Source organism: Engystomops pustulosus, chromosome 5 (genome assembly GCF_040894005.1).
Source record: "Engystomops pustulosus chromosome 5, aEngPut4.maternal, whole genome shotgun sequence".
Classification (NCBI taxonomy): Eukaryota; Metazoa; Chordata; class Amphibia; order Anura; family Leptodactylidae; genus Engystomops; species Engystomops pustulosus.
This window is the reverse complement of record NC_092415.1, coordinates 22,572,184-22,592,948: the sequence shown is the minus strand read 5'-3', so window position 1 is coordinate 22,592,948 and position 20,765 is coordinate 22,572,184. Positions and strand designations below refer to the sequence as shown.

Below are 20,765 nucleotides of genomic sequence, written 5' to 3'. Positions count from 1 at the left end.
TAATCGCCCAATAACACGCCAGTCCTGACCATGCCTAGGAAACGCAATGGTATGAATTGTGCAAAAAATTGCACCTTTGTTAAAATTTGCGCCTAATAAGGCTAAAAAAAACCTTGCATTTGACAAAGAGCCAAAACGACAAAGACAAATGAGGTGCAAAAAAATAGACTCACAAAAGGCGCAAAAAGGGCAAAGAGAAGAGGGAAATAAAAGTAATGACCCCCATAATGTTGCATAGGCAGATGGCACCAGTTTTCAGATATTTGGGCCATTATTTGTTATACTGGTTTTCTCGTATGGTAAAATAAGACCTTTTCGGAACCTCTCTGGTTCTTCCAACCACGACAGCAACCCTTGCCCCCCCCGTCTTTAGATATCCCCCTGTATGGCCCGACAGACTGTGATGTTACACGTATATAATTCCACCATGTTACACACTGACATTGATGGTATTACTGGGTAAGAGAAGACTTGTTGAAGTGTTAAGGTTTTGTCCTCCTTAAGTGGTCATTGTCTAATGAGAAGACTCGTCGCTTCAAAGTTAATTGTAAGTTTCTGACAAGAACATCAGCAGGTAGACGTCACCCCACCGTGACAATGACAAATTCCTGGAGTGACATGAAGCGGTCATTGTGTCAGTTACCACGGGGAGATGCCGTATAAATACAGAGAGGAAAGTGGTGAAGTAAAGGAGTCTGTGAGCAGAGAGGACACTCACCTGTCACCTCCAGGAACCGCAGCGTCTGCTCTCCTATACACAGCCACAGCCAGGTAAGGGAGGAGGAACCTGCAGCCAGGTCATTACACAGGGAGATGCTGATGGCATGTGATATAGATATATGCTGATAAATAACAGATAAATGGATAGATAGATTGATGATAGATAGATAGATAGATATGAGATAGATAGTTAGATATGAGATAGATAGATAGATAGATAGATAGATAGATAATAGATAGATAGATAGATATGAGATAGATATGAGATAGATAGTTAGATATGAGATAGATAGATATGAGATAGTTAGATATGAGATCGATAGATAGATAGATAGATAGATAGATAGAGAGATACAATAGATAGATGGATAGGTATGAGATAGATAGATATAATAGATAGATAGATAGATAGATAGATAGATAGATAGATAGATATGAGATAGATAGATAGATAGATAGATAGATATGAGATAGATAGATAGATATATAGATATGAGATAGATAGATAGATAGATAGATAGATAGATAGATAGATAGATAGATAGATAGATATGAGATAGATACATAGATAGATAGATATAATAGATAGATGGATAGATAGATAGATATGAGATAGATAGATAGATAGATAGATAGATAGATAGATATGAGATCGATAGATAGATAGGAGATAGATAGATAGATAGATAGATAGATAGATAGATTTGAGATAGATAGTTAGATATGAGATAGATAGATAGATAGATAGATAGATAGATAGATAATAGATAGATAGATAGATAGATATGAGATAGATATAAGATAGATAGTTAGATATGAGATAGATAGATATGAGATAGTTAGATATGAGATCGATAGATAGATAGATAGATAGATAGATAGAGAGATACAATAGATAGATGGATAGATATGAGATAGATAGATATGAGATAGAGAGATAGATAGATAGATAGATAGATAGATAGATATGAGATAGATAGATAGATAGATAGATAGATAGATAGATATGAGATAGATAGATAGATATATAGATATGAGATAGATACATAGATAGATAGATATAATAGATAGATGGATAGATAGATAGATAGATATGAGATAGATAGATAGATAGATAGATAGATAGATATGAGATCGATAGATAGATAGATAGATAGATAGATAGATAGATAGATAGAAAGATAGATATGAGATAGATAGATGATAGATAGATAGATATGAGATAGATAGATAGATAGATAATAGATAGATAGATATAATAGATAGATAGATATGAGATAGATAGATAGATAGATAGATAGATAGATGATAGATAGATAGATAGATAGATAGATAGATAGATAGATATTAGATAGATAGGTATAATAGATAGATAGATATGAGATAGATAGATAGATAGATAGATATGAGATAGATATATAGATAGATGGATAGATAGATAGATATGAGATAGATAGATAGATATAAATAGATAGATAGATAGATAGATAGATAGATAGATAGATAGATAGATAGATATTAGATAGATAGATATAATAGATAGATAGATATGAGATAGATAGATAGATAGATAGATATGAGATAGATATATAGATAGATAGATAGATAGATAGATAGATAGATGGATAGATAGATAGATATGAGATAGATAGATAGATATAAATAGATAGATAGATAGATAGATAGATAGATAGATAGATAGATAGATATTAGATAGATAGATATAATAGATAGATAGATATGAGATAGATAGATAGATAGATAGATAGATAGATATGAGATAGATATATAGATAGATAGATAGATAGATAGATGGATAGATAGATAGATATGAGATAGATAGATAGATATAAATAGATAGATAGATAGATAGATAGATAGATAGATAGATAGATATCCAAACATAAAGGAGGCAGCAATTCCATGTCCAAGAAGTTGTGATCACAGAGGTGAAATTATTTCAATGCTACGTTTCGATGTGTTAAGACCTTTTTCAAGCTGAAAACAGACCAAAAAATTATTATTTGGATGTCTTGTATGGTTGGGTTTGGACTTTCCTGCGTAAGGAAGATAATGATATATTATCTAGATAAAAATAGAGAGATAAAGATTGATAGAGATATTAGATAGAAAGATGGATAGATATGTAGATAGATAGATCTGGACGGCTGCCTGTACCTCCTCATACCTCATATTGATGGGTTCACTTATTTTCCGTTAGCGTGTGACATAGGGGAATGAGATGAGTGATGGGAATCTGTGTACATTGCTGCCGAATATGTTGATGTTATAGAAGTAACCAGGAAGAAATGGGCGTCATCAGGGAACAGACAAAAATTATGTTTTCAATTTATACATTTTTGTTAAGAATTTGCATTGCGTTTTGCTGTTTGTTATGTTTCTGTTTGTGTTATTCTCTGTATTACCTCCAGGAGGACAGAGAAATAAGTAACACATTTTGGTGCAGTTTATACTGTACTTATCTCCTTTACTCTGACACTAATGAGTGATTAATTCCACAGGTGATCAGATATTCTGGATTATTAGTCTGAATACAAGTGATTTTATATTTTACTAAATTATCAAGGATTAGGTTTGCTACACATAAACACATTTTGTGGGGTTTTCTTGTTGGTCGATGTTTCTGTTTGTTTCGTTTTACGTAAAATTTTAACTTTATGTATGTAATGGGGCAGATTTACTTACCCGGTCCATTCGCGATCCAGCGGCGCGTTCTCTGCGCTGGATTTGGGTCCGGCGGGATTTATTAAGGCAGTTCCTCCGACGTCCACCAGGTGGCGCTGCTGCACTGAAGTTCCCCAGAACGTACTGGAATACACCGAGCAGGGCTGAGTGAAGGTAAGTGCAAGCTCCGCGACACATTTTTTTTAAAAAATGCGCCGGTTTTTCCAAATCCGTCGGGTTTTCGTTTGGCCACGCCCCCCAATTTCCATTGCGTGCATGCCAGCGCCGATGCGCCACAATCCGATCACGTGCGCCAAAATCCCGGGGCAATTCAGGGGAAATCGCCGCAAATCGGAAATATTCGGGTAACACGTCGGGAAAACGCGAATCGGTCCCTTAGTAAATGACCCCCAATATGTGCAACAAAAAGATGGACCTTTTTGGGGTCAGGGATAGTTTTTTTCGTAACATAATATGTCATTTTTTGCCATATTTTTTCATAGGTTTTAGTATAGGACAGGAATAAAATCTGCAAAATAAAAAAAAGTTTATAAAAAGTTTACAAGCATCTTTCAAACACTAAAAAAACCCTCTGTGAATGAGCCCTTACATATATACCTAGGGCTTTGATGCTTGTTGCTTGGGTCGCTGTTGTTTGCCCGCAGACCCGTGAGTCGGAGACTCTTAATAATCTCCTTTGTTTGTAGCGATGTCTGTTTGGTTGCCAAGGATGCGACTAATTAACTGACCTTTCCACCCAAGTCAATCTGACCTCTGATTAGTTTCTTTGAAACGTTCAGTTTATCTACAACGATTCCAATTGTTTTATTATTATTTTATTCACTACTGATCTGTGTTAGTAGAGAGGAGTCCGTCTCTTCAGCACCAGAAAAAAGAGCGGCTACAAAGGGAGTCTTTGTCTTCTGGAGGTCTCAACATTAGACACATAACTGTAGACTGTGCAATTCTTCATTTCTCCTCTGGGAGTGCTGCAGGACAATTGAACACTTTTTATCAAGCATCCCTTGACTTATTACTGTTGGTCCTTATAGTGGGACACCTTGTAAGAAACAAAATCTGGTACAGAGCTTTCAGGTTCTTGAAGTTGAATGGGTCCCCTCGTCCTTACTGGAACTTGAACGGGTCTACTCATCCCTGCTTGTAACCAAAATATTATTATCAGGGACTGTTTAAGACATGGGCCCTGGGCTGTATGGATATTATAGTCTCTACAAGTCTGGAATCACGTCCTACATATGGTACTAGAATAAAGCTTTTTGGGGAATGGAGGATATATCCTTTCTGATGGCTTTGAATCTGTGGATTCAGGACCTTTGGAGGACCTTCAAAGGTCCTGAAATGGATCTTGTATACATGTGTAGTGAGAGCAGGATCAGATGTATGTGGATTTATTTCATGGATGAAGGTCCTTCTCAGTATAACATTTGGTAGGTGGTTTGGGCGGTCATGGGTCCCTTGGTTGAGCACAACACTGTGTACACTATGACATCCATCTATTAGGTGGAAACTCATGGCCTGTGCTTGGGTTTGGAGCATTTTGGGGTTCCAAGCAAAATAATTTTTAGGGCCACCCTAGTGATAAACATCGGCTCTTGTTATGATCTGGTACCAGTCTCCTCCATTTGCTCTAGTTTCCTTCTAGATAGCCCTCTGGCTAAACCGGAGGGAAAGAAATTAGACTGAGATGTAGAGGAAGATTCTGGGGCTGGACAGGGACGAGACGGGTCGTCAGTGTCGGCCCAACAGATAAAAATGATCACGGGGGCCCACACTCCATCAAATACAGGCAGTCCCTGGTTTCTTACAAGATAGGGTCCGGAGGTTTGTTCTTAAGTTGAATTTGTATGTAAGTGGAAACTGTATATTTTATTAAAAAAAAAAATTATTTTGCCCCTGTGACAATTGGAGTTTCAAAATGTTTTGCTGTAATGGGGCTAAGGATTATCAGTAAAGCTTCATTACAGACACCTTACAGCTGATCATTGCAGCCTGGGACTATAGTAACATCCAGAGACTTCACCAGAGGTCACAGTGGGTCTGTCTGTAACTAGAGGTCGTCTGTAAGTCGATTGTCCTTAAGTAGGGGCTGCCTGTACTAGGAAATAGACTTTATTATCCTCCAGCTTGTGTTTTCTTCTGCTGTATCTCTAGGGTCCAGTATTAGATTATTGTCCGCAGGATGACCCAAAAGATAACTAGAGGAACCTCTGGTGGGTCAGTCCGACACCTCTTCAAACCACTGTCTGGTTACGTGAATAAGATATTATTTTACAGAAGATGCATTATTTCCATTATTTTTTGCATAGGATGCACTATGGGGGAATGTGGCCCTGGTCTTGCTGTGCCGCTGTACAGCTACACGTGGGATCACATCTTCTTTCTGTACTTTCTTCCTCTTATCCCCTGCAGTCTCCGCCCCATCACTTACTGAAGCTTTCCATAATCTACACTAAATCACAGGTTCCCTTGACTAATCCTTAGTGAGGTAATTATCCCAAATCCCCTCCACCCCTCAGTACAAACCCTACTGTCCAGTATGAGCCAGGAATCCAGCTGGACTCCCTATTACAAGCTCGTGTGTCTATGCTTTTCAGCTCATTGTCACATTACTTTGGATGACATTTTTTTGTAGGTAAATGGATGAAATTTCACACAAAAGAGGGAATTCTGGAAAGAACATGTCATACTCTACCTGAGGGGGGTAGTAGTTTAATAGGCTTAATACACACGTACATTTGGATAGGTTCTGTATTGCCAGGGCCGGCGCTAGCTCTGGGTATACCTGGGCAAGTGCTGTGGCCCAGAGCAACTGGGGGGGCTACATAAGGCTGTACATAAGGAATTCATTTGGGTCAGGGGGGCTGTATCTAATAAATCCATAGAGTGTGAGGGGGATTACATGAGAGGGCTGATTGTGATGATAAACTAGGGAATATTTAGGGAACAGGAGACTGTTATAGTTTTTGAATTTTTAATGCTGGCAAATGGGCCCACTGAGGCTCTGTCGCCAAGGGGCCTACTGAAACCTGGAGCTGAGCCTGTGTATTGATGACCGCACAATATACTGTAATTCTCATCACACACTAAAATCTGTTTAGATTGCCAGTTTCAGGATATAATAGTCAGTAGGGATGAGTGGACCCACTTGTGACTCATATTTTGGAGAAAAAACAGGTTCCTCTATCTAAACCTGTAGTGATACTTTTCCACCACTAGGGGGGAAGCTCAGGAAAGCTAAACATGACCTCACACAACTGAAAGATCTTCCACAGGTTCTCGGAACATTCAGATAAAACAGAGAGGAGCAGAAGTTTCCACTTTGTATCTGTCCTGAGGATGGGAACCTGTCATGGAAGCGATGAAGAGCGGATTATGTGAATGGATTCTTCGGGATGTACCGGTGATACAATGACATTTGTATTGGATGTCAGGAGGCAGATTTGTTTATGAACCTGGTAGAGCGAAATTCAGAAACTCAAGGAACAAATAATCATTGAAGATCCATCTAAGGATTAAGGAAAACGTTGCATTGGGAAGGAAGGTAGGAGAACATCCTAGAGGAAGAGTATATGTAATATATATAGGACCACTTCTCAGTCCAATGGTGTTAAAGGGGTAATTATTGGGGGTTTCCCTACTGGTCATGTGAATGGGGGTTCCCTGTATCCCCTGAATATGGAAGGGCTGGTTTAGCCTGTGCAAGGGATAGCCAAGTACTGTAGCCTCTCCATTAGTTTGCTGGTGACCAGTTCCAGTCCTAGTTGTGGGACCCCCACTGATAAGTTATTCCCTATCTAGTGGACAGAAGATCTCTGTTGAGGATTAAAAAGTGTATGGACCTAATGCAGATATACTAGATATCTTTGGTTGAAACAATTGTATATCAGAACAAACCTCCTGCTGTTACACTTTGCTACAATGTATCAGTTCAGGTAAAATGCATCGTCCAGGATCCTGATTGAAAGCTCAGGACTATAGGAACTATACAGGCGGCCCCCTACTTAAGAACACTCAACTTACAGACGACCCCTAGTTACAAACGGACCTCTGGATATTGGTAAATATCTATACTTTAGTCCTAGGCTACCATAACCAGCTGTAACAGATATCACACGTGTCTGTAATGAAGCTTTAGTGTTAATATTGATTCTTATGACAATCCAACAGAGACCAAAAAAGTTCTGTCTGGGATTACATTGATAAAATATACAGTTCCGACTTACATACAAATTCAACTTAAGAACAAACCTACAGACCCTATCTTGTATGTAACCCGGGGACTGCCTGTATGAGGTTCTTTAGAAGATGGTTTATTTAAAAGTATTAATGAGAAGTTCTACAACTTTTTTTTTTTTACAATTTTGCTACATTTACAAATACACCCGACTTACAGACGACCATTAGTTAAAGACGGTCCCCTCTGCCCACTGGTGAAGCTCTCTGGATGCTTTACTATATTCCCAGGCTGCAATGATCCGCTGTAAGCTTTATTGGTCCAATTACAGCACAAAAAATTTTGAAACTCCAATTGTCACTGGGGCAAAAAAAATTTTCGTCTGGATCTACAATTATAAAATATACAGTTTCGACTTACATACAAATTCAACTTAAGTACAAACCTATCTTGTACGTAACCTGACATAGCTCACTTAACTTTTGCTTTGCAGATATTTTACACAACATGTTTCTGGGTGAAAATCCCATCCATCCTGCACTGCATGTAAACTGCATTGTGTTAGCAGATGGTTAGGAAATGACAGCAAATTATCCACAGCAATTACACCCCCTCTGGCCGCTCTGGATTTTACGGATTGACCACAGTGCAGAGGACAGGACTCCGGACATCATAGTGATACATGATACAAGGAGTCCCTGCTTCCCTTCTGTTATCATGATAACAGTTAGATGCTGTGGTTTTGTGGGGAAGCAGGGACTCTCTCTATTTTATATCCCTATATCCTGTCCCCTTCGCTGTGGTCGGTTTGTGAAACAGGAGACTGCATGTCCTGTGAATCATGGACGGACCACACTGGTCTGAAACGGCCCTTAATGTGGCATATTTCAGGGGGTTACAGCTTTAGGCCAGTTCCAGGTGAAAGTACTGTAATATTCAGATTAAGGGACCTGTTCTGTGAACATAGGTCTTAGCTTCCATGCAAAATACGTATGCAGACGGGAATTGTATTACGGACAATTAAATATGGATTGTTTTCCGACTGTTTTTCAATCCATTTTTCTGTGTGTGACCTTCTCTGGTTCATACATTCTTCATGGCCCATCAATTTTTTTGTTGTCACAAAAAAGAAGGTTCCCTTATTTGACAATAAATAGCTCTGTGAAAAACATTGTGCTGTAATTTATAACTTATTATTATGCTAATGACCCAGAAGGACTCTGGGGGGTGTTACAAGAGCCCCTCCGTGCTGTAGCTTCACAGGCTATTACACGGTCTCCCTTTCCCCTACTTACTCAACACTTTGCCCTCTGTCTACTGTAATTTCACGCAGTGGGAGGGGGGAAGTGTAACAACCTGTGAAGCTACAGCATAGAGGGCCTTTGGTAACACCCTCATAGCTGGCTCATTAGCATAATTTAAAAATTGTGAAAGTTGATTTTGAGATAAGATAACAAGAAAAAGTGATTTAAGCAGAAACGTAATTTGATTCAGGGGACGTGATGCAATACTATGGGAATTACTGTCGTCTTATATGAGAGTTTAGGTTGTAAGTGGAGTTTAAGGATATCCCTGTTTAGAGACTGATGTAAATCCTGTAATTCTACGTGTTTCTTAGTGATATTTATCTTAAGGCCACATCCTGGACGCAGCGCTATGTCTAGGGGTTGGCTCCTCTATGCCGGTGCAGTGTACAAAGAGCTTGTATCATACTTCAGGAGATCGCTAAATTAACATATAATCATATACAGGTAGTCCCCTACTTAAGGACATCCGACTTACAGACAACCCCTGGTTAAAGACGGTCCCCTCTGCCCACTGTGACCTCTGGTGAAGTCTCTGGATGTTACTATATTCCCAGACTGCAATGATCAGCTGTAAGGTGTCTGTAATGAAGCTTTAGGGATAATCCTTGCTCCCATTACAGCAAAAAAAAAATTGAAAATATACAGTTTCGACTTGCATGCAAATTCCATTTAAGAACAAACCTATGGAACCTATCTTGTATGTAACCCAGGTACTGCCTGTATATAGATAGATAGGACAACTGCCACCAGGATGAAGGATTGTGTACCAAGTACACTTACATACTAGCGAGTGCCCCTTCTGGTAGGATCCACTTTTCTTTAAAATTCTCATGTCCCTGTTTTAAAGATTAAAAGGCTTTAAATTTTATGCATAAGAGCCTGAGGGGCTCCAAGCTGCATTAAAACCTATGGAGCCCGGAGACCCTCAGGCTAATTTGCATAAGTTTAAAATCCATTTTTTTTTAAAAACAGGGCAAAGGGAGCTAAAAGAAGTGCTGATCCTGCCAGAAGAAGCACACACCAGTATGCCAGCGCACTTGGTTTACTATCCTTCATCCTGGTGATAGGTGTCCTTTAAGTCTAACACTATGGGGGACATTAATCATAGGGGGTCTCAGGTTCGCCTGTTTTTGCGCCTGGTTTGCTCTTCTTTTTGGCTCCTGATCTATGATGGATCTAGTTCTGCCTTAGTAAATGCACTTTGGAATTGTCGCATGTCCGATTCATTTGCGCCTAAATTTGCGCCTAATTTGTCGCAAATTGTTAGATCTCATTTGTCAGCAATAATGAAAGGAGACTGAGAAAATGTGACAGAACGTTCAGGGCTTCATCTCTGCTCCAAAACTATCATTGTGATGTAACTGCAGGGACTAAAAGTTACAGAGATGTGAAAAAAAAAAAAATTCTTGCTGAAATGAGTCTTTTCCTTTTTTATTATAATTTACAGTAAATGGAGTCTGATAATATTCTCAGATCTGTACAATAGGACAATAATCACTCCCAGAGATGATCCCATAGACAATGATGAAGTCGTTACTGGAGAAATTCTACATTTTAAAACTGCTCCGAAGTATTTTCCATGTTGCATAGAGGTTATTCTTCATTTGGGAACCTAAAATGTATGTTTTTAGTAATGAAAAGGGAAGTTTTTTGGAAGTGCAGCTGCTCAGAGGAGGTGCATTTTTGCGCCTTTTTTTGCGCCTTTTTAGGCGCAATTTTGTGATAGATCCCGTGCAAATGTCTGTATAGGAGGCACTCACTATGTCAGATAAGGCGCAGGGACTCAAAACCACTAAGTGCCGAACTTTGCTGTGCGCCAGAAAATGGCACATAAATGCTCCAAATTAACGAGATGCGCCAGATTTTAGCGCTAAAAGACGCTCAAAACAGTCTAACAGACTATGATTAATGTCCCCCATAGACTAAGCCTGACTTGTCTGCTATGTATTTAATTCTGGTCCTAATACTGTGCGGTCTATTACATGTAATACTGAACCTGTGTCCATCTTCTAGTAAGTACACTGTTAGTAACACCTCCTTGTTTCCATATTGTCTCTGCAGCCCCGGCTGGTGGCGGGCGCCATGTATCCAGCAGTAATTCTCCTCCTCTGTGTCTCGTCAGTTCATATCACAGGTAAGTACATCACAAGGAGATAAGAATCCTTCAATTTTCCTGGCAGACACTTATCACATAAAATGTGCACCTCCATGGTCACGAGAATGATCCCCCAATGATTGTGTCCTTTTGCTCTATTCAATAATATGGAGTGTCAGAAATTGCTCAGATATCTCCAGCACTCGCATAGAAACCTGGGAGATGTTCTTAGTAATTTGGGACGATCCCATAGTACTGAATGCAGTGACATTGCCGTGCATGCTCGTCCTGATGCTCTCTGGAGAACTAGACCCTCGTTGTCGTGATCATGGGGGAGGGGTCCATTCTCCTGATCGCTGAGAGTCCCATCATCCTCTATTCTTCTGTCATTATGTCCTTCTTGAGAAAATCTGTGGCTTGAAATCTAAGATTTCTCTTTAGATTCCATGGAGTATTTTGCTGTCTATCAGGTTCAGCGAACCTTCTCTTGCCTACTCTAACCCTTGCCTGCCTCCCACTTTAGCCTTGGTTGTCTGTTCCCCACTCCTCCGATGAAACTGGGCAAGAGAGGCTTCACCGAACCTAGTTGGTCTTACGGATGCTCTGCCTGCATGGACCATTTGAATGATTATCCAAGATTCCTAAAAAAAAAAAATCGCTCAATCGGGTACCAAACATTGTGCAGATTCTATGTGACTGATGGATGTGACTTCACACTGCCGTGAGCCCGCCGCTCCGTAGCACGGCGGGCACACGGCAGCACGGGGAGAGGAGGAGGAGGTGAGCGCAGCTCACCCGCGCCCCTCTCCATAGCGATGTATGGCCGCAGCGCAGTAATACGGGAAAAGATAGGACATGTCCTATCTTTTCCCGGGCTACGGAGTGGTACGGTGCGGCACGTGTGTTGCACCGTACCGCTCCCATAGGGCGCCGTGAGCCCATAGAAATGTATGGGGGACATATATCGGCTGCATATACGTCCCCCATACTGTAGTGGGAATGTAGGCTGCATTCACACTGCCATATGGGTGACGTATATAGGGCCTACATATATACAGCATATATACGTCCCCCATAGACGGCAATGGACGCACGGCGCTGTATGGGAGCGGTACAGACATGTCCTTTCTTTTCTCGGATTACGGCGCCATGCGCTATGTTCCTATATAGAGAGGGAAAATAGTAAAATTCTCGTAAAATAGTGTTAACAATGTATTAACATTGCGTTGACAAAATGTTTATATAAACTTCATGTAAATATTATGTACATGTGAGCACAGCCTTCAAAGACTGATCATTCATTGGGGTTGCCGGATGTCAGACCCCCCGCAGATCTTCAGGTTTGAAGATTTCATCGTATCCAAAAGACAAACACTGACCTTTACCAGAGAATTTCTCCATAAACAAACCTAATCTGTAGTAGGACTGGTTATAGCAAAATAAATGTATCAACAACATGTAAAATTCTCTTCAGGTCAGACAGAAAGATAAAACATAACATGTACAACAAGAAAAGCCGGTTTTTAGGTTCCAATATGTTTATTTGTTATAAATAAGTAGAACTAATACATTGTACATGATCAGAACAATACAAAGAATAGAAACAAATTCTAGGATTAAAGGAAATAGTAGGTTATTGTTGATTTTTGGAGCCATAGAGATTCATGGTGTAACAGGGGCAGGGAGGCCATTGTCGATACTGGAGATCTCCGAATATCCTGTACTCTACAACGTTATGAAATACCAAGTGCACCAACACAATGAAAAACCAAAAACATGTTACAGGTTTCGCGAACCCTTCATCAGTTCTGGCTGAAAAGCTGGTTATTAATGCACTAAACATGAGGCAGCACGGTGGCTTAGTGGTTAACATTACAGTCTTGCAGTGCTGGGGTCCCAGGGTCAACATCTGCAAAGAGTTTGGATGTTCTCTCTGTGTTTGCATGGGTTTCCTCCGGGTTTTCTGGTTTCCTCCCACACTCCAAAACATACTGGTAGGTTGATTAGATTGTGAGTCCCATTGGGGACAGGGACTAATTTGGTAAACTCTGCACAGCGCTGTGTAATCTGTGTGCGCTATATAAATAAAGAATTATTATTATTAAACATCCATTCACATATTGTGGAATTTCTTTGCAGATGGACAAGTCATAGTCACCCAGATTATACCAAATCAAGGCAGCGTGAATGGGGCAACAAGAATTACAATCAAAGGACAAGGTGGGTGAATTTTAACAACTATACTGAGAAATATATACACAACAAAAATTCTTTTTTATGTGTCCTAGAAGCTCAATTGCGTCCCATTCCTTGTGTGTCTGGCGGTAAGACAACTGTCTGGAGCAGCAGCTTCCTACTCGCAGCCCAGTTATTCCAGCAGTTTATTACATGAGTTGCTGTGAGTCAGGTTGTGCTAAAAAACACACAAAAGTCTTTCCATTGCACCTTATCTCTGGGAAGTCTCTGCCCCTTGTTGGCACATACAAAAAACTGATGAGTTTATTCTTAGGTTTTATGTACTTTTTTAATTTGTAGCATTTTAGACCCCCATGACATGTGACATGGATGGGTGGGGGTCCCAATGTTATTTTTTTTTTTAAATAATGGGACCCATGTATTACAGGAAATCTACCATCAAAATAAATCCTGATAAACCAGGGACATTACTCATAGATCCAAGCACAGTGGCTTTGGTAATTTTCTTATATTTGATATCCATGGCCTCCTTCCTTCTAAAATCAAATTTTATGATTATGCTAAAGCACCTGAAGGGCTCTAGGGGGGTGTTACCTGAGCCTCTCTGTGCTGTAGCTTCAGAGGGTGTTACACTTTGCAGGAGAACTTCTTCCCTCACACTTTAATTCCCTCAAATTACAGCAGGCAGAGGGTGGGGAAAAGCGCTGAGGGAGCAGGGGGAGGGTGAGACAGTGTAACAGCCTGGGAAGCTACAGCACGGATGGTCTCTGAGCCCCAGAGCTCTTCTGGCTCATTAACATACTTTAAAAAATTGATTCTAGAAGGTATATGGATAGATAACAAGTATAAGAAGATACCACAGTTCCGGTGCCTGGATCTATGAGTAAGTGTCCCTGGTTTATCATGATGGATATTCATGGTAGATTTCCGTAAGGTGAGCTCTTACTTCTTGACCGTCCGGAAGCTGAATGCAGCATGGCTTCTGTGCCCCTGTTTGTTTACACAGGGCACAAATTCAAGAGAACCAGCACCCTCTTGGCAACCAATGGTTTTTTTTTTACGCGCTCGGACAACCCTTTTAAGGGGGCTCCCTTACAAGATAGCTTAGAGGCATTGTTTTCCTTATCCCATCCTGGAAAACATATTTACATAATTCCCAGAATCCGATAGTGGAGCATCAATGGCTATAAGTCTCCACAAGCCTGCAAGGCAGCCTTAATCGGCAAAGTCTCTGTAAGGAAAACTCTGACTTCCTGACCCTGATCTAATAACAATAATGATTCCCCATATAACATTCACAGACTGCACATACAATACATACCTTATGCTAAATTATATGAACTGAATAGATTATAAATGTGATCCACACAGGCTTTTTAGGCCTCTATTATTTACTTTTCCCAGGTTAATCTGTAAATGCTTTGGAGTAGGGAATGGAATTGTTTGAGACTTGTAAAAAAGTGCTCAGATAACTACTCAGATCTTTGACATGGGACGCCCTACTATTTGTAAGACTAGTACTCAGGCTCATCCCCTACTACCTACATCTATGCGCAAGATACAAACAGGCGTCTTTATATTAATGTAATCCACTCCGGACAGAACGTACAGTTCAGTTCATGGGAAAACATCTGTATTTGTTTCTCTGTATGTTGATAGATCACTTCTCTCCAGGCTCCATATGGAAGTAGAGATAAGCCGTGGCTGTGCGATAGTGACACTACATACAGCAGCACAGGAAGCCTCCGGCCGCAGCCCTTTACAGAAGAGGCCGAGGCGATATGAAATGATATTTAACAAGCCCTGATCACAGAGGAGCAGAGACGCCGCTTTCCATGGAACGTTCCATCTTGTTGATATCATTCTATGTGAACGCATGGAACGTTCCATCTCGTTGATATCATTCTATGTGAACGCATGGAACGTTCTTGTAACTGAGATATTTAGAAAGTTCAGTATAATTTTACTTTCATCATTAACAGATTTAAAATATGAAAAGGAAGTCGAGCAAAGTCACAATAGAAGGAGCCGGTTGCTTTTACCTCCCCTGGGGGTGTCTGATGTTGGACCCCCAGCATTCTGCTATTCATGATATAGTCTAATCATAGGCCATTAATAGTAATCCCCCCCAAACCTCACTCTGTCCTAAACATAAACCCCTGTCCAGCTCATATCCCCACTCGTATATACAACAGTCCCCACCATTTATCTTCATTTAGGGTCTAAGAAAAGTTGTGTCTACTCCCCCCAATGCATTGTATTGGCATTGTCTAGATGCTGACACAGCTTAGGGCACACTGCTCCCTGTACCCCCATTCTCTATATAGGCTTGTAGCTATCATGGTGCTATAATGTTCCAGGTGGGGAAACCCCTTTAAGGGAATCCTATCAAAACAGAAGATGGAATAAATAGGCTCGCCTCTTATAAATGGCGCATCAACTACAACATGCAGCCTCCGCATCTCATTATCTCATCATTCTCTGTCTCAGTATGATATATATTGCTGTAATGTCTACGTGTATATGTTGATTTCCATACAGCGACCTCTTGGGTTATTAGCTTGTCTCTTTGTGCTTTGTAGGGTTTGCAGAAGCCAATCAGTTCAACTATGGAGATGGAAACACCAACCTGGGGAACAGCGTGCAGCTGGTGTCATCCACCCTTTCAATCCCATGTGATGTTGAGAAAGATGCCAGTCATGCCACCCAGATCACCTGCTACACCAGGTACTCCGCCCCTTAACCTAGGTGTACGTAGTGACCTAGCTGATGCCCACCTATGTCTTCATTTTGGGACATGTGCTATGCTCCGGGTGGTTTGGGATAGGTGCGGCCAATTTGCAACTCAGTTCCGGAGACCGTCTGTCATTGAGGTCCTTCGCTTATATTCATCATCCAGTTCTCTTCACCTTCAGACCCTCCAAGTAACAAGATATTGATGTCTCAGAAGATTTTAATAGTCAATGACTTACAAGAAACTTTACAAAAAGCTAGTCCCACTCTCACATCTACTTCTTCTCATTCCCGTTGAGTTTGAAATGAGTTTCAAACCAAAATCTCTGATGATTTCAATCAGATAGCAAAATGGATAGAAGCTTGCCGAGGTATCAGACTACATATTAGTCTATCCAGAGGGGAGGGGGGAGGGCAGTGAGTCAACGCAGCATCTAGATCATATAAGCTGCATCATACTTCATGTACACACTGGACCAGTATTATATTGAAAGATGATTGTTGAAAGGTGTGGATGCATAAAAGATGGAGAATTTTAATAACCGTAGTTAGAGATACTAGGAGGCCAGACACATGTGGTTCTTTTCATGGACCAGATAAAAAATGATCATGCACAAATAATGGCCGTCCTCATGCACATAAGACATGAAAATACCTACATGACAATAATAGATTTTCTGTATTGCAGAGCCATGCCAGCAGATTATTACATGGTGAGGGTCAGCGTTGATGGTGTTCCTGTGGACAGAAGTAACATCTGCGATGGACATTCCCAGTACTGGTGGTGTATGTTTCAGGTAAGCAAACACAATGGTGGAAAATATAACCTACCTTGTCCGACACTTCCCAGATTTGAAATCTCCACAAGGAGATTGTGCTGATAGTCCTGCTTGGATCATTTCTTACTGTATCTATCTCCTATCTATCTATCTATCTATCTATCTATCTATCTATCTATCTATCTCATATCTATCTATCTATCTCATATCTATCTATCTATCTATCTCATATCTATCTATCTATCTATCTCATATCTATCTATCTATCTCCTATCTATCTATCTATCTATCTCCTATCTATCTATCTATCTATCTCATATCTATCTATCTATCTATCTCATATCTATCTATCTATCTATCTCATATCTATCTATCTATCTATCTCATATCTATCTATCTATCTCCTATCTATCTATCTATCTATCTATCTATCTCCTATCTATCTATCTATCTATCTATCTCCTATCTATCTATCTATCTATCTATCTATCTATCTCATATCTATCTATCTATCTCCTATCTATCTATCTATCTCCTATCTATCTATCTATCTCCTATCTATCTCATATCTATCTATCTATCTATCTCATATCTATCTATCTATCTATCTCATATCTATCTATCTATCTATCTATCTCATATCTATCTATCTATCTCATATCTATCTATCTATCTATCTATCTATCTATCTCATATCTATCTATCTATCTCATATCTATCTATCTATCTCATATCTATCTATCTATCTCCTATCTATCTATCTATCTCCTATCTATCATCTATCTATCTATCTATCTATCTCCTATCTATCTATCTATCTATCTATCTATCTATCTATCTATCTATCTATCTATCTATCTATCTATCTCCTATCTATCTATCTATCTCCTATCTATCTATCTATCTATCTAATATCTATCTATCTATCTAATATCTATCTATCTATCTATCTATCTAAATTTTCAAAAAAACTGGCAGCACTCCAAGGTAGTCTCAAAAATTGACGAGGTGTCTTTTATTCCATGTGCAACGTTTCAGCTCGCAAGGAGCCTTTGTCAAGCATTGACAAAGGCTCCTTGCGAGCTGAAACGTTGCACATGGAATAAAAGACACCCCGTCACTTTTTGAGACTACCTTGGAGTGCTGCCAGTTTTTTTGAAAATTTACTATTGAAGCTCTCGTGCCAGAGAGCATCTGGACTTTGCAGCCACCAGTATTGCGGTGCTGCTCTGAACTTTCAAGTATCTATCTATCTATCTATCTATCTATCTATCTATCTATCTATCTATCTATCTATCTATCTATCATCTATAATCTATCTATATATAATCTACTTTATATTTCTGTATCTATAAATCTCTATCATCTTTCATATTTACCTTCTATCATCCATCTCCCTATCATCTGTCTCTCTCCTATAACATCCTCCTACAGCCCCATATTACAGATACTTACCTACTACTGTGTTTTATTTTGGGGCCCCAATTTTAGTTTTGTCCAGGGCCTCACTTTGTATAAAACTGCCCCTGTTGGTAAATCTGGTGCAACATAAATCTACCTGCACACAAACACGTTCTGCCCTCATATCTGTGATCCGGTTTTGTGTCATCCATATGTCATACACAAAAAAACAGAAGGCTGTCACTAACATGTCCCAACTCCATGAAGGGTCACATGATTGTGTTACCTGTCAACTGATCCACAAATCAAAGTAGAGCACATGCGGATGAAACCTGCGCATCATCCGTGTTTTCACGTTTCCATAGACTTCTATTGGAAGTCACGGGCACAAACACGGACAATTGGCGGCCTAACACTAAATCCAGTAAATTGATGCCCTTAGCAACTATCCATGGCTAATGAAGAGAAGTTGACCATGTAATGGAGCATGAAACATTATACGTTATACATCCAAACCCGAACCGTAAATGCACATATTGGGGCACATTTACTCACCCGTCCCGTTGACGCCGCCGATCCGGAATGTCCGCCGAGGATTCGGAGCTCCGCGATTCACTAAGATCGTGCGTCCAATTTCCTGCACCTGTCCCTTCCCCCGCTGAGGTCCGCCGGAGTTCACCTTCTTCTTCCCGGTGCATGTAAGTGCTGATCTTGTGACACAATTTTATTTTTAAATTCAGCGGTTTGTCCGAATCAGTCAGGTTGTCCGACGGCCACACCCCCCAATTTGTGTTGCATGAAAGCCGATGAAAGCCGGCACCAATGCGCCACAATCCGATTGCGTGCGCCAAAAACCTGGAGCAATTCAGGGCAAAACGCAAAAATTCGGGAAACCCGACGGAAATGCATTTGACGACCACAAATGTTTATGACTCTTTCCATTGAAATTGTCTGAATGGTCTTCTCCCATAGTTGGGGGGGGGGGATATGCACATCCATAACGCTCTGTCCTAGCCTTAGCTGCAGTACCAGACTTTGTAGTCTATTCTAGGACAGGATTCATACATACAACACAGACAGTATTACATGCCCTATCTCACTATATATATATACTGCTCCAGACAAGTTGTAGACACAGCACATCTATTCTAAGTATCTGAAGCGTAACCTGTAGACACTAGGCTAGACCTGGTAGTATTGTGGCTTATCTGTATCCTGCAGACTATACGTTGCTCTGCCCCGATCCCTGGTGTCTAACCCTTACCCCGCTATTGTGTAACCAAAGGCTAAAAGTTCTGTTTGCACAGACAAAAATAACTATGTCTTCACTGAATGTCCTATGTGTGAATACAACTGCAGTCACCTCAACCTAGGTTTGTTGCTTTTTTTAAGTATACTGTATATCCAGTTTGTTGCCCTTTAAGTATACTGTATATTCAGTTTGTCTTTGATCCTTGCTACAGGAAAGGGGCAGCAGGGAAAGGAATTGTGTAATGTATCACCTTTCTTGAGTTACAGCCAGAGCTGCATTCACAACATTGCAGGCTTCAGAGCTGAAATCATTTGAGTTTCAATCAAAACTATGAACCAGAGCTGGTCTTAGGGTCCACAAAACGGAGGACAACTTTTCCTGGAGGATCTATATAGTCTTGCATGATTCTAAGGACCAAGCTAGGAATGGAACTTGTAAATCATCACAAAACAGGACCATAAAAGACTATACCTCTTACCTAGATCACCTTTTTACTGTATATACATTGTATGGCAGTATTATTCAGACAAGGACCTTAATCTTGCTGTCTGCTTGTACTTGACAGTAATGGGGACTGACTGTGTGCTCTAACAGTAATGGGGACTGACTGTGTGCTCTAACAGTAATGGGGACTGACTGTGTGCTCTAACAGTAATGGGGACTGACTGTGTGCTCTAACAGTAATGGGGACTGACTGTGTGCTCTAACAGTAATGGCAACTGACTGTGTGCTCTAACAGTAATGGCGACTGACTTTGTGCTATAACAGTAATGGCGACTGACTTTGTGCTATAACAGTAATGGCGACTGACTGTGTGCTCTAACAGTAATTGGGACTGACTGTGTGCTCTAACAGTAATGGGGACTGACTGTGTGCTCTAACAGTAATGGGGGCTGACTGTGTGCTCTAACAGTAATGACAACTGACTGTGTGCTCTAACAGTAATGGCGACTGACTGTGTGCTCTAACAGTAATGGCGACTGACTGTGTGCTCTAACAGTAATGGCGACTGACTGTGTGCTCTAACAGTAATGGCAACTGACTGTGTGCTCTAACAGTAATGGCGACTGACTGTGTGCTCTAACCGTAATGGCGACTGACTGTGCTCTCAATTGAAGTTCAATGGGAGTGAGGTAGATAGCTGTGGCAGCTTGTTTGGGAATGTTATTTCCCTGTCTATACTGATTTGTATTATATTTTGACAATATTTAAAATACTTCCGATACTTTGCATAAATAAAATAGTACAAGTGGTCTCCTGCTTAAGAACACTCGACTTACAGACGACCCCTAGTTACAAACAGACCTCTGGACGTTGGTAATTTACTGTACTTTATCCTTAGGCTATAATAATCAGCTATAACAGTTATCACAGGCGTCTGTAATGAAGCTTTATTGTTAAT

At 40.3% G+C, this 20,765-nt stretch overlaps 1 protein-coding gene across 2 annotated transcripts in view; it reads left to right on the top strand.

The window, feature by feature from the left end:
• The first annotated feature begins 707 nt into the window (after positions 1 to 707).
• The window catches only part of LOC140132490 (fibrocystin-L-like), a 90,552-nt gene continuing 70,494 nt past the window's right edge, over positions 708 to 20,765 (top strand). The window contains exons 1-5 of one of the 2 annotated variants that reach the window (XM_072151318.1): positions 708 to 771; positions 10,969 to 11,041; positions 13,142 to 13,222; positions 15,781 to 15,925; positions 16,620 to 16,728. In XM_072151318.1, coding sequence (XP_072007419.1) covers positions 10,990 to 11,041; positions 13,142 to 13,222; positions 15,781 to 15,925; positions 16,620 to 16,728 — 387 coding nt within the window. In that variant the 5' untranslated portion in view covers positions 708 to 771; positions 10,969 to 10,989. Of the gene's footprint in view, positions 772 to 6,726; positions 6,968 to 10,968; positions 11,042 to 13,141; positions 13,223 to 15,780; positions 15,926 to 16,619; positions 16,729 to 20,765 lie in introns of those variants that run through there. The other variant, XM_072151317.1, reaches the window with a different exon arrangement.